At 39.9% G+C, this 24628-nt stretch overlaps 1 protein-coding gene across 10 annotated transcripts in view; it reads left to right on the top strand.

The window, feature by feature from the left end:
- Positions 1-24628, top strand: part of fbxw4 (F-box and WD repeat domain containing 4) — a 56570-nt gene that overhangs the window by 6161 nt on the left and 25781 nt on the right. For all 10 annotated transcript variants that reach the window (XM_055018794.1, XM_055018796.1, XM_055018795.1 and 7 more), the window contains exon 5: positions 166-251. In XM_055018794.1, the coding sequence (XP_054874769.1) occupies positions 166-251 (86 nt within the window). The remainder of the gene's footprint in view (positions 1-165; positions 252-24628) is intronic.

Genomic DNA, 24628 nt, shown 5'->3' with positions numbered 1-24628 from the left:
TAATTTCTTTGTAATTTTTATTCTTCAGAACAAGAAAAAGTTACACTTCACTTCATTTTTAATTCATCTTAAATTTTATTGTTGCTGCAAATGCATATTACATGTATAAATAAAAGACAATGTCACAATATAAAATATACTTACTGGTTGCTTTTGTTTTTCTAGATTTGGACTTTGACTTCCAGCTCTCCCAGAGATACAATTCCCATGTATGACAGAGTGTGGTCTGTTGCTATTAGTCCCACATTGAGGTAAGGATTTGCTCAGAATCATTTACAAGCATTTGGTTAACAGTTGCCACAAAGATTCTGATGAATGTGGTTGTGATGCGTCCCTCAATCAAATGGATTCCTCAATCACTGATATGGTTGGAACAGACTACTGACACAAAGGAATAGTTGCATGTCAAATTTAACTTTAACTCAATACAGATTATATTGATTTACATCCAGATCGTGATTGTCAAACTAATGTGAGCCTGATGTTGCCTCAGTCCTCTGTGGATTGAGGCAGATGCTTCATCAGATCATCCCAGTGTGGGGAGTCTGAATGCTGGCTCAATGCTTTGGGCACTTTGTCATGTTTCTTGTGTTGCTCCTGAGCAATTTTTATAGTGTAGCTGCATGGGCACATTGTCCTGCTGTGACCTTCCAGGAGTATTATTGCCATGTGGGGGCAAGCTTGGTCTGCAACAACGTTTAGGTTGGTGGAACAGGTCAAACTATCATCCACATGAATGCCAAGAGCCAAGGCACCCCTGCTTTTTTTCAGAAGGTACCCTTCATTATAACTTTCTAAGCCTTTAGTGCATGGGTCTCAAACTCGCGGCGCGCAGGCCAATTGCGGCCCGCGAGACGATATTTTGTGGCCCTCTACTTGACATCATAGTTTGACGTTAGTGCGGCCAGCCCGCCCGCCCGCCCGCCCGCCCGCTTTTCTCATACGCTTCTGCGTAATTGATCAGACAGCACTGAGAGAGTGGTGAAGGACCGCGGCAAAGTGCCACGAGCTGGATTCGAACTCATGACCGCTGTATCGGGGTCAGCCGCTCAACCTGTTGAGCTACCGGGGAGAGCGGCGGACTGGCCTTTCTGCAGAGTTCTTCCGCATGCCGCGCTTGCCTTGGGCTTTTACATTATATACAGTGGTCCTTCCTCTGTGCCGGGGGTTAGGTTCCAGAATCCCCAGTAACTTTATAATCATTTTATTATGTATATATAGGAAAGGAGGGCAGGGAGCAACACTATGCGCAGCGATCAGACATCTATGTGAAATGGACAAAGCGAGATGCTGAGCTGCTAAACACGAGAGACGAGGAGACTCATGCCATGGTCGCTGAGCCAATCAGAGCCCAGCGCTGTATTTATTTTGATTTAATATTCTTTTAATATATTTTAATTATTAGTTTTTATATTTTGTATATTGTTTTCAATTTGTTTGGCTAGAAAATGTTTATTTTACTGCAAAAATAATTTAAATAATAAATATAGAAAAAGACAGAAAGCCTGCAGAAAGCTCAGGCTCATGACAGGTTCCAGTGGCGTTCGCGGTCAAGTTAGCCAACGTGAAGTAGCAACAGTAGTCACTTGCTTGAAACGTGATTCCGGAGTGACACCAAGTGGAAGCAATGTAAGGAAGGAAAATATATCCAGCCTCAGTCATGTCCTTCTCAAAACCTGCCGTCAAGAGAAAGGTTGGTGACGAGCACAGACAATTTCAGGACAAGTGGGAGACGGAATATTTTTTTGTTGAGCACCGGGGCAGACCGACGTGTCTCATATACACAGAGAAAGTGGCGGTACACAAGGAATCAGATGTCATTACACAACTAGACATGCTGAGGAGTATGCAAAATACCAAGGAGATGAGAGAGAGAACCAGGTCATCAGTCTTAAAACATGTCTACTAAGGCAACAAGATTTCTTCAAGAAAGCAGGCAAACAATGATGCAGCAGTCGAAGCTAGCTACGTGGTGAGTGAGATGATTGCTAAGGTGGGAAAGCCATTCAAAGATGGTGAGTTCATCAAAAAGTGCATGTTACAGGCTGCAAGTATAGTCTGTCCAGAAAAGAAGTGTTAGTTCAGCAGACAGAAAGCGTCGGGAGAAGAGTGGGGGAAAGACATGCAGTAAATGGCCATGGGTCGAACTGGTAGTATAGCCCTTGTACATGGGTTGCCCGCTCAACCTGTTGAGCTACAGGGGTGCCTAATATTCGCATTTCTATCTGTCAGAGATCGGTAAATGGCCTGACGGTCTTCTACCACCTTCTGGTATTTGATCTTTTTAGAAACGTGACGTATTGCAAGCGTACACGCGACAACACAAACTAGCAGCAATTATCCAGTGAATGAATAAGCAGCTTCCAGAAACATCGTACAACAAGTCAAGCACACAGAAGGACACAGCGGTCCTTAAAACACACAGCAAAACACGTTAACTATTTAGTCTCTGCCTACACAAAAGCTCTCTTACTTTAAGTAGCCAATAGCGTGAGATCCGTTATTGATCCATTGATCTGAATGCATGCTGGCCGCTGTGGCTACTTTGGAAGTAGTGCAAACATTTGATTCAATTGCTCCCTTTCAGTAACTTCCTGCACGCAGCCGGGAACTCTTTCCAACAATTTGTCACAACAACACTTGTCAACAACTTGTCTCCTCGCATTCCCAATGCGAGGAGGTGACGCCAACCAATGGCAGTTAAAGGTTTGGTGACGTCATGGTCGCATCTCGGGGTTCCCCCGCTGTGTCTGGGAGTCCCATCCAATGGTCCGGTGAGGGGCCAGGGCTCTGACTCAAACTAGGTCGCAATCAGGTGTTACTTTGAATGGCCTGGCAGCATTTCTTTGTCTCTTTGTCCCTTTGTTCTTTATCAGGCTTTTACTTTTCCATGTAGGCCTTTCTCTTTGTTCAGAGAGAGATGGTAAGGCCCAACAGACATAGGCACGCAAACCAAGGAGATCCATGAAAATGTCTTATAAGGGAAAAACTTAAGCTGTCAATAAGCAACATGTCCCTCCTCCTTTACTTTTGAATTTCGCTTAACAAAAGTGAAGCTTTTCAATGTCACTGTCTTTATTGTATGGATTTCAACCTCCTTTAAGTGAAATTTTGCAAACTTGTTTTGGCTATAGAACTTTTACTTTAAAAAAGAACTTTCATCTGTGGGATGCTGCTGCTGACCTTCATCCAGCCCACTGCTTCCAGCTGCCCATTTCCACCAATCTACTCTGCATTGCCCTTACTATACTTGATTTGCTCATATACATATTTTTGAATTTACCACCAGCTATATATGTAGTATATTTAATGCCAGAGCCGTACACCATAGCAGTAAACTATAATTAGTTTCCATGTTAGTTGTACTTTGCATGTATCATCTCTCTTATCATGCATGTATTAAACTGTGTGTTTTATGGTCCTTGTGTCCCCCCCTACCTCTCTATCTCTATCCCTCTACCTCTATCCCTCTACCTCCTTTCCTTGCCGCTGTTGCCTTTTGGCTTGCTCTGGGGGTCAGGCATATGGGTTCTGTAAAGCGTCTTGAGACAATTTGACTGTAATTGGCGCTATATAAATAAAATTTAATTGAAAAAATTTAATTGAATTTACCTGAGCTGGGGAACAAGAGTGGACTACCTCCACTCCCAGAGTGAACTCTGAGGATTATTCCACTCCAGTGTCAAGGATTAGTCTCTGGAATACAATGGCAGTTTATCTGGAGGTTGTCTGTTTTCTATGAGGTAACCTGCAGGTGCATCCCTTGGTGAAGGCTGTGTGGGTCTTGGTCTGGAAAAAGGGATGGCAGGGGTGTAGCAAGTGAGCAGGTGTACTATAAGTCTGCTTGGGACAATGTATTTCCCATCTTTATCAAAATTAGCATAGATGGCCCATACACCGACTCACAAAGGGTATTAGGTGGATTTTAGATTTTCAAAAGCATTTGTCCATCCATTTTCTTCCTTCTATCCAGAATTGGATTGTGATGGCAGCTGGCTAATCAAGGTATTTCCAATGTCCTTTACCCCAGTGATTTTTTCAGTTTTTCCAGGGGGTTCCAGATGCATTCGCAGGCCAGAAGAGATATGTAATCTACAGTGTGGTCCCAGAAAACCTCCAACAGAAGAAATGCTCCCTCATGATAATGGTTTTCTGGTTGCACATACTGTCCTGTGTAATCACAGACCAAAAATGTTCCCTCGTGATTATGTTTTTACGTTTGCGGATACCATTGTGTGAGCGTGTATCATGTGCATGCTTGTGCACTTTCTGTAAGACAAACTACCCCCTCCTCACTGTATCTCAAAAGCTGAGCCTAGCCATTAATTTAATCTGCTTGTATCTGCAGTCTGTTTCTTTTGGTCATTACGCAGATGCTGGTGATCATAAGGGAGGGTTGGAACTTAGACTGAGTGGTAAATCGAAAGCTTTACCTTCTGGGTCAGCTCCGTCTTTATCACAGTTGTCTGGCATACTGCTGACATTGCTATTGACATTGCATCAGTCTGTCTGTCCATCTCATGCTCCATTTTACAGTCAATGATGAACATGATCCTGAGATTACTTCTTACAAAAGAGCTCCTTCACTACCTCAGCAACCTCTGCCAGGGATACAGGTGAGGTCTTGTTGGTCACTTTCAGGGGCTTTTAAAACTGCTCTTTTCCCTATCTGACAATATCCCCAGTCCAGCAGTTCTCCTCCCTGGCTGAACAAAGCCTAAACCAAACCGTGCTTTCTTCTCACAGTACATGTCTCCTGCTTGAGAAGACTACTAAGCCACCCTGGTGTGAAAGGCTGCCTTCTTCATCTTGACAGTTTTCTTCACCCCTGGTATGCTCCAGTGGGTTCTTAGTTTGCTGCCACAACAGGCACCAATGACCTTCTGACCACAACTCTAACCAGCCACCCTGCAATGGATGCTTTAAACATAGTCCTTTTGGATTCCATGTTCCTAAATGATATGACCAATCATCATCTATCATCTATTTTTTTGCCTAATATGCTTTGGTACCATTACACTTATAAACCAGCAATTATGCTTGGGATGTTGCACCAGGCTTTCTATGCTGGACACACACCTCCAAAAACAAAATATTACTCTGGTCCTAACTAGGCAGGTTGTTCTTCCCAAACACCTTCCTCAGTGTTTCTCCATCATTGCCTATGTGAGCACTGAAACCTCCCCAGCGGAACTATGGTGTCCCCAGACGAAATTCCTTCCAGGTTGCTACCCAGAGACTCCAAAAAGGGCAGAAATGCTGCCCTGTGTATGAGCACACACAACAGTTGGTCTTCTCCCCAGTGACTTACAGTTGCACAGAACCAACCTTTACTCCCTGGGGACAACTACAACTCAGCACTGCACATTCGGCCCAGCACCTCTCACTCTGGCCAACTCTAAAAAAGGACAGTCCAGTCCCTCTCTAAAACTTTGGTTCTAGAACCCTTGCTATGCTAATGGGGGAGCCCAACTATATTCGTTTGGTATCACTCCACTTCCTGCACCAGCTTCAGATCCTTCCCTGGAAGAGGTGGTGGGATTTTTTATGGCCTTATACAATATCTTGTAAACACTATTTAAAAGTTTCCAGTGGTCATAAAACCTTGTCATACATCAAAAACAACGTGTTTGTGTATATACCTGCTCATTTGCAATCCTTTGAGCTTGCAGATCCAGTATTTGACATATATCATGTTGTCCCAAGCAGGCAAGCTTGGCATGACCTAAATATGTGACTTTGTATAGCACTTGCACCCAGTCTTTGGTAAACTCACATCAAACTTGCTATCAGTGCTTACAGTCATGCATTTTACATAATTAGATCAAGTTCACATGGTGACTGAATTTCTTAACTGCTTAGGCACTTTTTCATTGTTGCTTGCAGCTTTACACCAATCAGCCACAACATTATGACTACTGACAGGTGAAGTGAATAGCATCAATCATCTAGTTATAATGCAATCTTCTGCTGGGAAACCTTGAGTCCTTGGGAACCTTGTTTGACATGTACCACCCACCTAAACATTGCAGGTCAAGCAACTCCCGCTCCCCCACCCCGCATGCCAGTTGCCACCCTCAGCAGGACAGTGCACCCCGACACACCACAAAAACTGCTCAGGAGAGGCCCGGGTATCACAGCAGAACTAAGGTGTTCACCCAGGTTTCACACTCCCCAGGTCTAAATCTTATTGAGCATCCACGGGATGTGCCAGCATAAGCCTGATCTAGGTAGGTCCCCGCCCTGCCACCCACACGACCCACAGAATTCATTGCCACCATCCCGGTGCCACAGGACATCCCCAACGGACCTGTATCCATGCCCCACTGGGTCAGAGGAGTTTTAGCAGCATAAAGGGTCCAACACGATATTAGGCAAGTGGTCATAATGTTATGCCTGATTGGTGTATATATAGTTTTTGTTGTTTACTCTGGTTTCTAACAGAGCACGTTTGTAGCAACACCCGTGAAGGATAAAGCATTCTAAAAAAAAAAGAACAGAGTACAGATAATAAATAAGGCTTCCCGCACAGTGTTAACATATAACCAGCTTGAGATGTGAAATATCTGTAAAGGTACGGACTGAAATAAGCATCAGAAAGTAATATCCAATTCTTTGTAGTGGTTATTTAGAAGTGCCTTTGATTTTTCAGCCATGTTTACACCCAGACACATAAGTAACATTCACTGGGACACACTGAATCACAGCATTGGTAACATGCAGGCAGACAGGTGCAGAACACTGTAACAGTATCTACTTCATTACCTGCTACTTCAGCAGAGAGGCAGGTGATTATCCATCTGGCTGCAGAGTGGAAGCTCACAAAAAATCACAGGTTTGGATGGTTTCCAATGTCTCTAAATAATTACCTGCTTGGTAATTACAGCCTTAGGATTAATTAAAACAAAGTCCAGTAGTTAATGTTAGCTCCTGTGGTTTCCATATAACAGGACTCAGCCTTTGTTATATTGTTTAATTTTTTCCTTTTTAATGCAGCTTATAAGATTACAACCTGTTACAGAGAATGGTCTCAGCAGACATTCTGTTGAGTTAGTCTAAAACTAGTGTCTTGTAAGGACACTGTTTTTAGAGAAATTCTCATGTAGTTCAATATTTTAATTAGTTTGTGTTGGGTGTAATTTTGCAGCATGTATGTCTCATCTTGGTCATCACAAATCTCTGATCTGGCAAGTCTGCACTTTATCTTTGTCACTTTTTTGATGGAATTTTTTTTTAAATAGATGTTTTTGCAAAACCACAGATTTCATTGACCAATGATTTTTTTTTTTTACCATTTAAAGTGAATATTTTATAAAGAATTTCTTGCCTTGAAGCTGTATTCAACAGAAATCTGAAAAAGGAAGAAAAAAAACACAGGGATTTTTTTTGAATTGATAGTCCTCTTCCTGCAGTTCTCCCCTCCCCTTCCTGTTCAAAGCTCCTCCCACCAGAACAGCATGTACTTCAAACACACAGAGATAGTCAAGCGGATGTCAACATTCATTTGTGATTTCAGATATGATTCAAGTGCCACTAACCCAAGTGAAAGTTTTCTGGCTAACCTTTTGCAGATCCTGTTCTTACCAATGAATTTGTCCCTACTTATACAATCACACGTGACCTGTGTGTAAAAAAATGTATTTTTCTAAAGCCAGAAAATGAAGGCAAGAGGCAGTGCAGAAGTGCAGTTTCCTCTCGGACCACTCAGAATTATAATACTCTGAGAGGTTAGCATAGAATTTTTAGTGAATAGTGTCAGAAATATTGGCAACCTCAGCTTTAATATCTGTCACTAGCACCTATTGATTTGTTAAGTGTACCCTTTGGATTATACAGGAGGTCCTCGGTTTATGATGTCCTTGCCTTTACGTCAGAACTAATTACATATCGGTCCTCGGTTTAATGTACGACGTTTCGTCGTTACATTGAAACTGGTTCAGTGGAACTAGTTGCCGAGCGGATTGGACGAATATGTCGTCACGCAGCGAACAGAGTGGATGAATACTGTATGTACAGTAGTCACATGGCACTATAAGTCGGCTTTGTTTACATTTGCCGCCACATTGGATTATGCTGCATTTGCTAACTTCATTATGGCTCCCAAGTAGAAGTCAGACTTACAGTTTACATTTTTGCCGATATTTTCCTACTGAGTTGTGTTTCAGTGTGAGCTAATGACTGTTACTATAGTTGTACAAATATGTAAAGTGATTGATATCGTGATTCACGTAACAGCTTTGTTTACATTTTCACTGGAGTTCCAACTCACAGCGAAAATAGACTTACGTCACACCGTAGTAACAGAACTCCGACGTAAGTCTAGGACCCCCTGTACTTCTAAACAAACAAGCGTTCATTTTTACATACGTACATTGTGCTCACATAATGTGCCCTCGAGCTGTGACATGTCAAGACTATTTTATCCCCATTTAACAGAGGCAAAACTGCCTTTTAAATTACTTTAATGAAGCATTGGATTTTTTTAGATGCCAAGCATATGCATTCTAAAACTGCAATGTACCTATTGCAGTCAAAAAAAAACACAGATTCAGGCTTCCAGAGTTATATGTGTAACACACCTAAGGAAGAAATCCTGTCCACTTACATCCTTCCTTAGAACTGTTTTTTGGTTTTATCATGCTTTCCTGAATTCCCCGAGTATTACAACTTGCAGATGTGTAACATGGTGTAATTTTTGAAATGTTTGAATGTTCGGTGAGTAGGCAGCTCAAGCTGTAGCAACTGAGGAGAGGTGTCTGGAGATAGACGTTGACTTCACAGAGAAAGCAAAAATCCCAAAAATTACAGTCCTAAACAGCTAAACTACATTCTCAGTTGGTTTTTCAGAGAACTGTTTTTTTCTGCTACATTAAGTTAGTTTGCGATTATTACAAATATGCTTCAATCAACATATCCTTGCAATTAATTTTTTGCTACCTTTCAAACAACCAACTATTAAATTGATAAATTAAGAAACAATATATTAGATGGACCGGACTCATCAACCTGGTAACCCAGAACATATAGGAGAAACATCAAACATGTTGTGAAAGAGTTATATTGTAACACAAACCATGTTAATTTCCTAAACCTTACCAAACAACGAGTGAAAACAAAACTTGTGTTGGAGAGGATCTTTAAGTTAAGGGAACAATTGTGATAACAACAAATAAGTTAATGATTGAGGTATGATTGGGGCAACTAAAACACTTGTTCCTAAAATTTACACCACTGTGTAATAAGTGAAAATGTATCATAGATTACATGTAATGCCCATGGCAAGATACAAAAGGTGATTATTCTGATAATTTTCCAGTTAAAAAATCCTGTTGACAGTGAATACTAGGATAAACCAGAACATCTGATAGTTGTTGAATTTATGACAGGATGCAAATTCTGGTTGCCTACAAAAGCCAGATGCACGACACACCCATCTACCAGCCCGGCCTCCAAACCTATACTGTATCTCTGTGGGACACAATGCATCATGCATTGACACTGAATGTATGCAGCTAAAGCATCAGACAGAATGTGTATGATTCTATTCTCTCCATCTTTCATTTATAAATCCCTTCCACTGAAATTAGCTCTAAGTCTGATTTAATTCTTAAAACCCAATCTTAGTCCAGTTATACCTTCGTACCAGACCCTGTAAATAAGTGAGGACCATATAATGTCTTAATTTTCAGCCTAGAATTGTAGCTCTTTCAAACAAGCTAGTGAGAAATCCACTGTATCAGCATGGATGTATGGTGGGCCTGGTCTGTCTGGTCCTGGCCTCAAAGTGTTCCTCAGATCTGAGAGCAACAGACAGATTATCCACATCATTAATTCTCCAATTTGCTGGCTGAAATAGCAGACAGTGTTTCAGCCCACTGCCTCTTCATAATAGAAACCTGCTCCCTACCTCTTACTGACCAGCAGCCTGGGTAATTAAAACTCTTTGGGAAACCAGGTGTCAACTAGCTGATAAACCTATTAAACCCACTTTGGCCCTGCACACCAAGTAACTTATGCCTCCTGCTGGTTCCTGAAAGGAAAATTTACTTTTTTCACCTCAGTTGTTTAATCATAAGCCAAGCTAAAAGCCACAAAGTATACGAAAGTACAAACCATACTAAATCAAACAGTTGAAAAAGTTACCTGGCTGTATAACCAGGGGTTAAATCAATGTCTAGTGTCTGCAAAAGAATATTAGGACTGAAAACAATAGGGTATAACTCTGCTAGTGTATCGGATAGTTACTTTTCTACGATATAGTGTAGTTCTCTGTTATGATGCAGTGAGAGTATTTATGTGTCTTACAGAATTAATCAATACTCACTGTACACTAATTGTGAATGCTCTTTAAATGTAATGAGAATTTCATTCGTGAATTTGTCTCTGCAATCCCTGTATAAGTTTGATATGAACAGCTCTGATCAACAGCATGTATGTGCATTAGCCACAGTTGAATGCACATAGCTAGTTCAAGTTAAGGTCTAAATATACTGAAGGGATAAGAAATTGTATGTTCCATAAGGATGATGTGGTTTGTCTCTGTCATGGAACATAGAAGAAATTTGGTAAACAGCGAATTTACCCTGCTTATTCCATAGCCACTTGCTAACTCAAAGCAAAATATAGTATAATTAAACTTGAAATTTACACAGACAACAGTTTCTTACCTTTTTTTCTGAAAAAAAATAAAACCTAGTTTCAGAATTCATTTACATTGCTAATTAACGTTTCACTCAGAAAGAATTGGCAATACTTGACTTTATGAATCTGATAAGTTTTAAAATATAGAAAGAGAATTTTTTCGAAAAGCATGGCAAGCGCATTTGCATAGCACAATTCATACTCAAGATGCTTTACAATGACAAAGAAATGCATTCAGCACAGAGCTTTAAAATTAATTATAAAAATGATTTAAAGGTAGACATACATTAAAATCATAGAAATAAAATATAATTAAAAGTGCATTAAAAGTCAAGAAAATAGATTGAGCATCCAAGAGAAAGCTGCTGAGCAGATCTCAGGTGTTCAGGAAGTTTGTTCCACAGGTGAGGAGCATAATAGCTGAATGCTGCATCACTATTTTTAGTTTTGGTTCTGGGAAGACACAGTAAACCTGTCCCTGATGAACTGAGGGCTCTGGATGCTTCATATAGAGCTAATAAGTCCAGGATGTATTTTGGTCCAAGACCATTCAGAGCTTTGTAGACCAGGAGTTTGAACTCTATATTTTGACTAACAGGAAGTAAGTGTAGTGATTTGAGGACTGGTATAATATGGTCCAGTTTCCTGGTGTTAGTTAGGACTCTGGCAGCAGCGTTCTGGATCAACTGCAGCTGCTTGATTGATTTCTTATTAGGACCTGTAAAGACACCATTACAATAATCTAACCTACTGAAAATAAATGCATGAACAAGTTTCTCTGTGTCTTCTCTAAACAGGAAACCCTTGATTGTAGAAGATTCTAGATATTATAAATGTTAATCTATACACGAATGCATTCTGCTACAGGATATTATTAAAACTATGTATCTATGCATTCTTTCTTCCTCTCCAGCCTTCTGTCACAGACTCACTACCTCTTTCTCACTTACTTACTCTTACTTCTGGCTAATCTACATCTTCTTATTGTTTGTACAGGTTTGGGCACATTTCGTCTCCAGTCCTTCTACTACTCCTGTCCCTCAGACTAACAGCGTCACTGAAGCTAATGAGTTAGGTCCGCTGTTTAACTCCAAGTTTATATTCTTGCCCCTAGCAGATCAGACTTCCAAAGTCATCCAAATATGAGATTTAAAATAACTTGATAGCTCTCACATAGAAGCTATTTGTCCCTTTTTTCTGTTCTTATTACACAAATAAAGCTGTCTTACAGTTTAATGCTGGTTCAGTAATAGAAGCAGTAGAAGGGCAAGGCAAACAAACATTGGTATAACTGCTGTTTACACTGTATAAAGTAACACAAGGTAAGAATAATTTAGTCAATATAGATTTAATTTAGTCTGTATATTGACATGAAAATAGTTTATTTAAAAAAAAAATTGTGGAACTGTGATGACCACTATCACTACGATTATTTTTCTTTGATAGGATTTCTTTCAGAGCCACAGAAGACATAATTCACAGGCCGAATTATACGTAAACAACTGGTGGACTACACCTTTAAAGATGAAACACACAAGGTGCTTTGCAGCTGTGCTCATTTTTATTTGTAAGCCCAGACACTGATGATCAAATTGAGTTACCTCCTCAGTGTTTGTTAGAATAAGGGTGCACTCTGCTTCTTATGGTTCTGTTTTCTTGCATCTCCAGAAAAGCAGCATCATATCACTCTGCAAATTAGCTCCTTTTGTCTGTACAATGAATCCAGTGTGTGTGTGTGTAGGTGGCAATTGATGAGCTTCAAATGGCGCTGATTACATACAATACATTGTCGAACAGCTTGGGGGATATGAATTTGTGTAAAACTGATTATCTACAGACTTAGCACTCCTCCATCTGCCACACAGATCTCATTCCACCTCTATTTCCATCCTTGTGTTTATGTTGTTCCACTGGATATCATCTGAAAGTCTGTGAGTGGGAATTATTGTGGCTAAGATGAAATGTCAAGGCTAGGACAGCAGCCCCCCTTATTTTCTCTCTGCTGCTTCATCAGTGGCTATAGACCTTGGCTTTTTTTCCTCTTTTAGATTGCTTTTCTTACTCATGCTCTTTTTTCCATACCACACTGTGTGCTCCCACTGCTTACCCACTGATGGAGCTCATATTGGATAGGGTCAGTGAAATATGACAAGGCACTACAGGTGAAATAGGGTCACAGAAATTTAGCTCAGAGTTGTCTGTGTTTCTTTTGCCTGTTTTTGTCCCTCTATGGGTAAATCTCTGTTGTTTGTGGTTTATAACTGACCCCAAACCACATTATTAAAAGGCTCTAACAATGCATGCAACTACTTCTTTTGTATTTCTAATTTTACAGTGGGAGGTGAATACTTGTTTTTTTTTTTTTTTTTTTTTTTTTTTTTTTACCCTGATTAGTTTCAGATATCCATCCATCCATTATCTATACACCGCTTAATCCTCACTAGGGTCGCGGGGGGGGCTGGAGCCTATCCCAGCTGACTCGGGCGAAGGCAGGGGACACCCTAGACAGGTCGCCAGTCTGTCGCAGGGCCACACACAAAGACAAACAAGCACTCTCACATTCACACCTACGGGCAATTTAGAATAATCAATTAACCTCAGCATATTTTTGGACTGTGGGAGGAAGCCGGAGTACCCGGAGAGAACCCACGCATGCACAGGGAGAACATGCAAACTCCATGCAGAAAGATCCCGGGAAAGCCGGGACGCGAACCAGGGACCTTCTTGCTGCAAGGCGAAAGTGCTAACCACTACGCCACTGTGCAGCCAGTTTCAGATATATTTTTCAGAAAAATTGACAAAAGCTAGTTTTTGATGTTCTGTGTTGTTAGTGGTTTTGCCCCACAGGTAGGATGTGAGCTAGAGGAGAAGGAGAAATTCTGGAGGGAGTTTGATGAAGTGAAGCAGATTATCCCCAGAAGTGAAAGAGAGTCGTGACTGGTGCAGACTTCAGTGGATGTGTTGGTGCAGGAAACAGAGGTGATGAGGAAATGATGGGCAGGTGTGGTATCCAGGGTAGGAACGCAGAAAGACGTCAAGGATCAGCACTGAACCAATCATGATCGCTGTGGTGATGGACAGGCTGACAGCTGAGGTTGGACAGGAATCTGCATGGACTATGATGTTTGCAGATGACATTGTGATCTGTAGTGAGAGCTGGGAGCAGGTGGAGGAAAGTCTAGAGAAGTGGAGGTATGCCCTTGGAAGGAGAGGAATGAATACATGCGTGTGAATGAGAGGGACCCAAGTGGAAGGGTGAGGTTACAGGAAGTAGAGATAAAGACGGTGGAGGCGTTAAAGTACTTAGAGTCAACAGTCCAGAGCAATGGAGAGTGTGGAAAAGAGGTGAAGAAGTATGTGCAAGCAGGTTGGAACAGGTGGAGAAAAGTGTCAGGTGTGATAAAAGAGTATCAGCAAGAATAAAAGGAAAGGTGTAGAAAATGGTGGTGAGACCAGCGATGTTGTCTGGTTTAGAGACAGTGACAGATGCAGAGGATAGGGTTAGATGGAGGCAGATGATTCGCTGTGGTGATCCCTGAATGGAAAAGCCGAAAAAAAAGAAGTCTGAAAGCTAATTTTAAGTTTACCACAATGAATATAACTAAAACAATTACAGTGTGATACATTTTGATTGCCAGGCAGATTGGTAGTGAAATCAGATATTAGACAACTGTTGATATAAATATCATTCAGGTTTTGGTTAGAGAACCCCTGACTTTATTGTGTCATCAGGTCTTCTATTTATTTTCCATTTATTATTTATTTATTCCTTGTGTGGACTAAACTGAAGAAAATTATTAAATCTATGCATTGCAGTCAATTATTCATCACGTCCGATGTAATATATGTTTGCAATGTATGTTTTGTTATTTGGTTGAATGCTTGTTTTTGTGATTTATCTAAAACAGTAATTATCTTGGGAAGCAAGAGAAATCTAGGAAAGAAATTTGTCCATCCATCCATTATCTAAACACCGCTTAATCCTCATTAGGGTTGCGGGAGGCTGGAGTCTATCCCAGCTGACTTGGGGTGAAGGCAGATGACACCCTGGACAGGTCACCAGTCCATCACATGGCGACACATAGAGACAACCAATCACATTCGCATTCACACCTGCGGACAATTTAGTATTATCAATTAACCTCAGCATATTTTTGGACTGTGGGAGGAAGCTGGAGCACCTGGAGAAAACCCACGGGTGCACAGGGAGAACTTGCAAACTCCACACAGAAAGACCCCAGACCCAGGCCGACATGCGAACCAAAGATCTTCTAGGTGTGAGGTGACAGTTGACCACTTGTATCGATTTTCTCTGGCTCTGATTGTTTCTGCAGTGGCCTTCAGGACTAGATAGATAGATAGATAGATAGATAGATAGATAGATAGATAGATAGATAGATAGATAGATAGATAGATAGATAGATAGAGGGAATGCAGCATCGCCCAAGAAGACGTGTGGTACATTCACCGTGGAACCAGGAGGGTTGGCAGGGGGTGGTAGGTCCAAGTTCCCATGAAGCAGATTCCTCCCAAAACTGCACTCCTGAAAAATGCCACCATCGCTCTCCCTTCCATAAGCTCCTATGTCCACCATGGTGAATTTATAGGCCGCATCGCATACTGCCATCAGGACAATGGAATGCATTCCTTTGTAATTGAAGTAGTCACTCCCTGCCCTCGGTGGTGCTTTTATGATGACATGCTTTCCATCAATGGAACCCAAACAATTTGGGAAATTCCATACACACCCGAATTCCTTGGCGATTTCCGTCCACTTTTCAGTGTTTGGTGGTGCAAGAAACTCACTGCACAACGCCACCCAAACTGCCTCGCAGACCTCCGTCATGAGTGAAACCATAGTTGGTCCCATCATATAACTCTGTGCCACACTTTGCTGGTTATTTCCAAAGGCAAGGACACAAAGGGTTACAGCAAGTCTCTCCTGTGGCGTAATAGGGCAACTGTGCATACCTGAATGTCTGATGTATGGTCGAATACGATGCAGCAAGTCATCGAATCTGGAGGAGGACATCCGAAATTATTTAAAATGTACCTCTTCGTCCATCCCACGCATCGGCCTCACTAGTACATTGTACTCGCCCTCATCTTGCCTCCTCCTATTCAAAGGTCGAGTCGACCACCTTCTCTTTCTTTTCAGTCTCAGCAACAAATAAATGCAACAAAGTTCCTCTTCTTCAAGAAGTAGACGCGCATGTGTCACAATGTTGGAAATCGTATAAACAATGGTAAACTTCCTTCCACTCTAATTTGGTACCGTGGTAGACGTGTGTTTTCAATACACTGCCCCCTGCAGTTTGGGAGCAGACGCCGCACGGAGTATAAATGCGCACACGTTCTCTCGCACGGATTTCCGTGCGGCTCGTTTGTGCGGAAAGTATATCCCAGCCTTAATAGACAGCAGGGTACCTTGTTAGGTACTGCTTGTTGAAGGGCTTCCACTGCTCACCATTTCATCCCAGTCCTCACCTCAGTTCCAACTTTAACCACCTTTGGAACAAAAAAATCAAGGTCTTGTCAACTTGAATTCTTCTGCTGAGATTCCTCAGCATTGTTCTCAGCTAATTATTTGGAGCCGAGCACTTATTTTCCTGTCCTATTCCTTAACTGACACTGGTGGCACCTATACACCAAGAGTACATGCTGGTACAGCCATGCTTTTTAACTTTAAAGCTGACTGTGTCATCCAGCCATCTCTACACATCAATACAGGTGGATCAGTTTAATGATGTATCCCTCAGGGTGCTTTCACAAACCTTGCCGATGGTCTTCACTATTTTTTCTGAGATGGTAGCAAGTGTAAAATGAAAGCAGAAACTCATAGCAGCCAAGTGGTGCGTGAGATATGAGACTTTTTTTCACTAATGGAATTAGTACTGTAGACATGTACATTATGCCAAATTTACCATGTTAGCACCAGATTAGTACACCTCTGTCCCAGTTTAACTTTGATTTCATTACTCCACCAAGGAAACGCAGAGTTATGTGGTAATCAGTGTATATTTGTCTGTCTGTCTGTCTGTCTGTTTGTCTGTTAGTAACATTACTCAAAAACGGACAAACGGATTTGGATGATGGTCAGAAATGACACAAGGACCACCTCATTAGATTTTGGCAGTGATGCGGCTTATAGTCTGGATCCATGGATCTGCGAAAGATTTCTGTATCATTGTGAGATAGCGTCACGGCGTCATTGTAACTATGACAACAAGTGAACATTACGTCAGTTGCCCGCTGACGATCACATGATTGTGGACTTATTGGGATTTAACGTCAGAAATGGTACAAGGAACAATTGATTGAATTGTGGGAGTGTTTCCAAGTCCCATCAATTCCTGCCGCCAGCTACATATTTAGGTCACGTTATTGGGTATCCGTACATAACTTAATACAGGCATAACACATGCTTGGGCGCAGCACAACGTAATTTTCTTTGTGGGTACATCTATATTAAATTGTGATTAAATGGCCGCATTCTATAGTGCCGTGATTACCGGCACAAATTTTTTCAAGATTTCAGCTCTTGGAAATGATACAACAACTGAGCAGACTTGGCAGAGTACTACGCTCTCTGAATGCATTTCTTGTTTGTGCCTACTATTATTTGAGATTCAACCATTACCACAAAAGAAGTAGGGCGAAGCATAAGCTTATTTACTCCTATCCCTTTTCCATCTCGACCATCAGTCACTCAGTACCCCACTCCCATAGTAATTTATTTACATACTTACAAATAAAAAAGAAAATAAATAACATGAATAAATACTAAATGATACCCATGTCAAAGGCCCTCCTCCTCCCTGTACCTCATGAAAACCATATTTTTGTACTGCTTTTTAAACTGGGTCGTGCCTGGACATTGCTTGAGCCCTACCTTCCATCTGTTCCACAACCTCACTACACATATTGAAAGACAAAATTACTTTAGTGTTGTGTGAAATCTGCCATGTTTGAATTTTACATCTTCAATCCAGTTATAACACCCATCTCTGTAAAGAAACAACTTTTGAATATTTACGGGAGGTTGGTTGTTTATTGCTTTGTACATTATTTGTGCTGTTTGAAAATGAACCAGGTCAGTGAATTTAAGTATTTTGGATTTTCAAAAGAGTGAATTTGTGTGATCTCTATGACCTCTAAAGTTCTAAGTTTCGCTGCAGATCAGACTAGTAATAAGTTAATCAACTATATTCACCACATTTATGAGTGGTCATAGTTTTTTGCATCATTGGTGTATTTAACTGAACCCTTGATGCAGCTCACTTTTTCAGATAACATGCAACAATTGTGTTTTTTCGTCAATGTCAAGCTATATCGAATATACACCACTGTTCAAAAGTTTGGGGTCACCCAGACAATTTCATGTTTTCCATGAAAACTCACACTTTTATTCATGTGCTAACATAATTGCACAAGGGTTTTCTAATCAATTAGCATTTCAGCACCATTATCTAACGGAATGTAGCATTAGAACACAGGAGTGATGGTTGCTGGAAATGTTCCTCTGTACCCCTATGTATATATTCCATTAAAAATCAGCTGTTTCCAGCTAAAATAGTCATTTACCACATTAACAATGTCTAGACTGTATTTCTGATTAATTTAATGTTATCTACGTTGAAAAAAATTATTTTCTTTCAAAAATAATGACATTTCTAAGTGACCCCAAACTTTTGAACGGTAATGTATATGAATAAAAAATAAGAAGCCATCAATTTAAGAGAGATGAAGCCAGCAGTATCACAGCTTCTATGTCCAGCGAGCATATTCGTTGTGGAAAAATATTTTTTTGCAATTCGACTCACGTGACAAAAGAATCACTGAAACCCTTCTTTCAATAAGAAAGCAGAGATCTTCCTGTTAATTTCACATTGTCATTCATGCCTGGAAGCAACAGACAGTAAACTCTTCGTATACTGTATCCCAGTGCCAAAGTCCTGCCAGAGGTGGGTGTCCTGACATGGAGTTGGGGTGATTATTCGCATCAGGGGTACGTGGACCACTAGTGTAGAGCAAAGGGGTGCGCAGAAGCCAATGACAGGAGAAGCTGCCCTTAAGAGAGGTGAGAGCAGGCAGGGGGACTAGAATTGTTTTGTGTAAAATTACTCAAGCACAACTACAAAGATGTTGCAGGGGCCAAAAGCGCCTTTGAAAGATTTTAAAAGGAGAAAATGATTGTTGGATAAACCGTCCCCACTTTGCCACTTTCTCACCACCACCAAAGAGGAAGACCTTTGACCTCCAGTAAGTACAGGGTGACGCCACAGCAGCCACCCAGCCAGGCTGAGCCGGCCCTGTCTGACAGCTCCCCCACCAGCAATGCTGCCACCACCCAGCCTCACACACTCCAGTTTCACCCCCGCTGCTCTGCCCCACTCAACCACAAGAAAAAGCCAGAAATTCATGTCTTTCTCTTTGGTCTCTCCCAAGCTGTTCCTGTGGCTCAGGAGTCAAGAATTCAATTAGTTAAAAAAAGAGAAGAAAAGAGCGAGGCTGCAACAATGCAGCGATAAGGGGGCAGAATGTGCGTTCCCACACGCTAAATACAGAGCGCTTTCCTTGGGGCCCACAGAGCCAGAGGACCCGCACCGCAGGAGGCGAGAATAATCACAGCTCCCTCTGAACCCCCTCATTACACATACACTCTCCCACACACACATACACACACACACGCACATGCACACGCACGCAAACACACCCACACACACACACACACACACACACACACACACACACACACACACACACACACACACATACACACACACACACACCTTGCATTCCTTTCACATACAAATAGCTTCATGCAGACAGGCATTACAGGAAGACATTCCCCTGAAGAGAGACACACCTTGCAGATGCCCCACACTTACTACACACATAAACACAGACTGAAAGAAATGTCTACCGCACACAAAGACACCCTCGCAGCCCATAAAGACCTTTCATTACATGTGGGGTTCATACAGGTGTTCTCAAGCCTTTTTTTTTTAACCAAGGAAGAGTGTTTTTGTGTATTCATTTTGTAAGACACATTTCATGCTTGAGATGATACAAACTTAAAAGCAGACAAGCAACTGTCCAAGTCAAATATATGAACAGCTGATACTTGCATTGTGTTATTAGACATACACTACCATTCAAAGGTTTGGGGTCACCCAGACAATTTCATGTTTTTCATGAAAACTCACACTTTTTTTCATATGCTAATATGATTGCGCAAGGGTTTTCTAATCATCAACTAGCCTTTCAGCACCATTATCTAACACAATGTACCATTAGAACACAGGAGTGATGGTTGTTGGAAATTGGCCTCTGTACGCCTATGTAGATATTCCATTAAAAATCAGCCGTTTCCAGCTAGAATAGTCATTTACCACATTAACAATGTCTAGACTGTATTTCTGATTAATTTAATGTTATCTTCATTGAAAAAAATGCTTTTCTTTCTAAGTGACCCCAAACTTTTGAACGGTAATGTATGAATACACAGAAAAATAGATACAAGCTCAAAGCATGTTACAGAACATACAGACAGCGTGCTTTCTTTTTTTTCAAACAGCAAGGGTTCCACCTTGTTAAACTTGAGACCTGCATGACTAGCACATACTGTAGTGAGTGAAAACCCTGAAGAGTGTACAAATGTGTTGGTAAATTTTAATGTTTCTGATTCTTTTTTTCTGTCAATCAGTGGTGATAATATGTAAATTAATGTCACTTTTACAGATTAAAGGAAATATTGATTAGTCATTAGTCAAAAAGAAAATATCCTGCCATTGTAAACCATTACATCATTAAGGATCTGGCCTCACAATTTTTTCTTGTATTCTTATCACTATAAATTAATATCTTTGTGCTTTTGATGGATGATTGCACAAGATGCCATGTTGACTTCTCACACTTTGTGGGTGGGTGCTTTGACTTTGTTTTGAACTACATGGTTAATTGATGAATCATAAAAATAATGCATAATGAACTGAGGTTTAAACAGTCTTTAGTTACAACACTAATCACAAAATAACAATATTTAAATATCATGATGCCAAAAACAATATGGTAACAGTATTTCAAATTTTAGATATAAAATTCGCAAATATTCAGTGCAACAAGCTGTTGCTCCACTGTTATTAAATATATGGGACAAAACTCTTCAATGTACACTACCGTTCAAAAGTTTGGGGTCACTTAGAAATGTCCTTACTTTTGAAAGAAAAACATTTTTGTCAATGAAGATAACATTAAATTGATCAGAAATACAGTCTAGACATTAATAGACATGTTAATGTGGTAAATTTCTACTCTAGCTGGAAACAGCTGATTTTTAATGGAATATCTACATAGGGGTACAGAGGAACATTTCCAGCAACCATCACTCCTGTGTTCTAATGCTACATTGTGTTAGCTAATGGTGCTGAATTCTAAATGATGATTAGAAAACCCTTGTGCAATTATGTTAGCACATGAATAAAATTGTGAGTTTTCATAAAAAACATGAAATTGTCTGGGTGACCCCAAACTTTTGAATGGCAGTGTATGTAAACAGAAACATCACGAAAAGACTTTTAAGAAGTTTCAAGCTGCTCTAAATAGTTATAAATGTATTTGTTAACAACTACCACTCCTCTTGTCTACATCCATAAGTGAATGCTGCTGTGTAAACAGATAATGAATGAAAATATTGAAAAAAAAAAAAGAAGTCGTAACTGGTCACAATTACTGTACAAACACATAAAATGACATTCCAGCTGCTTTAAACTGTATTGTACTGTTGTCACATTTAGCTCCCAGTCACAGGTCACGTTTTTCTTACTTCCTATTTTAGTTTGACATTTCCTGTTGTGTATTGTACTCAGCCTTGTCTCATTGCAGTTGTCTTTACACCTGCCTCACCCTAATGTGCTCCACCTGTGTGTGATTGTCTCCCCAGCCCCAGAGTATATATACTCACCCTTTTCCTCATGTTTCTTGCTAGTTAGTTTTCTGCCCTCGTGCCAGACTCCCAGCTGTTTTCTCTTTGTAATTTTTTGAGTGTTACCTGTGTGCTTTGGTGACCGAGCCTGCTTTTGATTAACATGCTCAGTTTTGTGATTTGAATATCTCTGGATTTTTTGTGAGCCTCCAGAGTTGTGCATTGTGAGTCCATTTTCTATTTGTAAATTTGCAATAACTGTATACAGCAGAAAGTAAAGTTTATTTCCAGTGTATATTTAGGCAAAGTTTAAGTTGACCAAAGTGCCATCCAAAAAAGACATTATAATGTGAAAAAGACAAAAATAAATAAATAACAGGAACAAGTACAATAAACACCTGAATTAAACTCAGTGAACTGGGTAACAGATTTTGTAAAATAAAAAAAAATGTATCATGTTATTATTGCAGTTTTTTAGAGCACATTGTTAAATCTTCTCATTTGTTCATTCAGAGTCCCAAACACAGTCCTCTATTTACAGAGATAGAGGACAGAGACAAGCAGGAAATCAGATGGCATTGTAACCAGTGAATGTTTTGGTGTTTTCACATAAAATGACCCAAATAATAGCTGAATTGTCAATTTTTTGGAAATCAAAAAAATAACTGTGTCCTTGTGAGCTTTTTTTCAGAAATTGTTGTTTAGTGCAAGTAGGTTTGTGGGCTTCTACAAATTCAGTGTTGTTTTAAGATCTGAGCTTATTTATAGATCTCTTCCATTTGGTTACTATGTATATTTAATTTAGCCAGCTATATATTTCTAATTATTAAGAAAAATATCTCTACCCTAAGTGTTTAAGTGTGGCACCGTGGAACACAGTGTTATTCCTACAACACATTATCCTTCTTAGTGTCAGTCCCGCCACGTTTTGAGCAAGAGAAAGCTCTGTGATCACTGAAGCTTTGCCTCTGGAGGATCCCAATTTAAAACTTGTCAGTCGCGCTCCTCGCTGACCCTGGTCATTCAAATGCTTGTCACAAAGTCCTTCTTTAACTGTCTGACACTGGAAAATCTCACCAAATTATTGTGGTTGTTTGTGACTTTGTCATTTGTTTTAAAAGAACTTAGAATTCTGCAGCCTCTATCCACTGAATTATATATTTTTAAAAAGTCCAAATGGTTTTACGCTGATCTGGTCTTGAAAGTGAAGCAGCTCCACGCAGTGTATTATTCTAATGCAGGCCATGACATACCTTGTTTAATTAGTGTGTGTGATAGATGTGAAGACATAAGATTATGATTTTTGTATTTTTTTGATAAAGATGGATTGATTGCCATTTCATGTAATCAAGTAAAACCATAAAACAAGTGTGCATTACATGCTAAAAAGCATACTAAATACAATTTTCATATCTGAATGTTTTTGCTATCCACGATATTGTACAACATTTTTATAAGCCACTATTCTGATATCATCAAGACATTTTACAAGGATAGATATCTTTGATTCATTCATGACTCATCACAGAAATGTAGCTAAGATATTTGTAATTCTGACTGGGAAGCATAGAACTCTTTTTTAAATGTATGTGTAACCTCTAAAGATATCTACAGTTCTGTTTTTATTTTAACAATGTCATTTCAGGCTGAATTAAATAAGAGTGATAAGAAGAAGATGTTTCCAATTTACCTCTGAGATATCTTAAATTAAAATTTTTAAAAATGAATCCGTATCTTAATATCAGTATGTGATGCTGTGAGACTGATCAGACTTGACAAGGATCAAAATGTACTTCTGAATTAGTCGAGAGTGTCGTTTAATTTGACTGTTCTCAGATGATCTAAAATCACAGTTTTAAGACTTTTAAAAGTTTAAAAGTGTAAATTAACTCAATTCCATCAACATATGACAGTTGCATAGTCTGTCATGTTGTTCTTAGATAACTAGTCTATTTATTTTACACTGCTCATATTCAAGGGCTGATCTCATAGTGATGTTCGTGACATTTTTGATCAATGTTTGGTAACACTATGTAGTTCAGTACTTCTGTTTGTTTCAACAGCATTTTTTAAAACATGAATACAGTTTTTGATAACTATCTACGTATCAGATTTAAGTCTTCATTATAGATTCTTCATAGAATCTAATATGGATAGAGAGGTTAGATCAGATGGCTTTAGCCAACTCAATCTGAATTTCAGCAGCTGGCATCTGGGTCAGTAATCTCACCAGCTAAGGTGCCTTTCCACTGCTGCTGCAACTGGACTTGGTCTAATATCATCAGGAGTTAATAATGGCTGACTTCGAATAAATATTGATGTTCAACTGACATTACTGTGTCAGTCTAAAGGCTTTCTAACTTTTCTGTACTTGTGCTACCGCTACAGTGTTCCACTATTTTAGCAGCATTTACTTTATTACAGTGGCTAAGTCTGTGTACTAGCAGTGGCATGTTCTTGCTTCAACAGAGTGATACATCACTTACAGGGACTTAATTACATTTTATGTTTCCATTCATTGTGGACTTATTATGTGTCAACGTGGACACAGTCTTTCCTTCATCTTAATCTAGAGCAGGGGTGTCAAACTCATTTTAGTTCAGGGACCATATACAGCCCAATTTGATCTCAAGTGGGCTGAACCAGTAAAATCACAGCATAACAACCTATAAATAAAGACAAATTCCAAATATTAACCTTTGTTTTAGCGCAAAAAAGTGCATTCAGAAATTGTTTGCAGTTAATGAACTGTCTTTTTTGCAAAACATTTTCAACAAACCGAAATTTATTGAGAAAAATAAGTTCAATTTCAACAATGTTATGCCTCAGTCTATCATTTACACATTACAGCTTCCAGATCACAGAGTATCTGCAAATGCACAAAACATTTAGCCACAGTTATCTAGAACTGAACAACGCAGTATTTTACAGTATAATCAAAACAGCTTGCCAAGATCTAGAAATTATTTAAAATTTGCATTCATTGTAGTAATCCTGAGCACCACATCAAACAAACTAAAGTGAGAACTATAAAGAAAGAAGATTAAGTTATGCCCCTGC

The sequence above is a fragment of the Amphiprion ocellaris genome, chromosome 16, assembly GCF_022539595.1.
Source record: "Amphiprion ocellaris isolate individual 3 ecotype Okinawa chromosome 16, ASM2253959v1, whole genome shotgun sequence".
NCBI classification, from domain to species: Eukaryota; Metazoa; Chordata; class Actinopteri; family Pomacentridae; genus Amphiprion; species Amphiprion ocellaris.
This window is presented reverse-complemented; position numbering and strand designations above follow the sequence as displayed.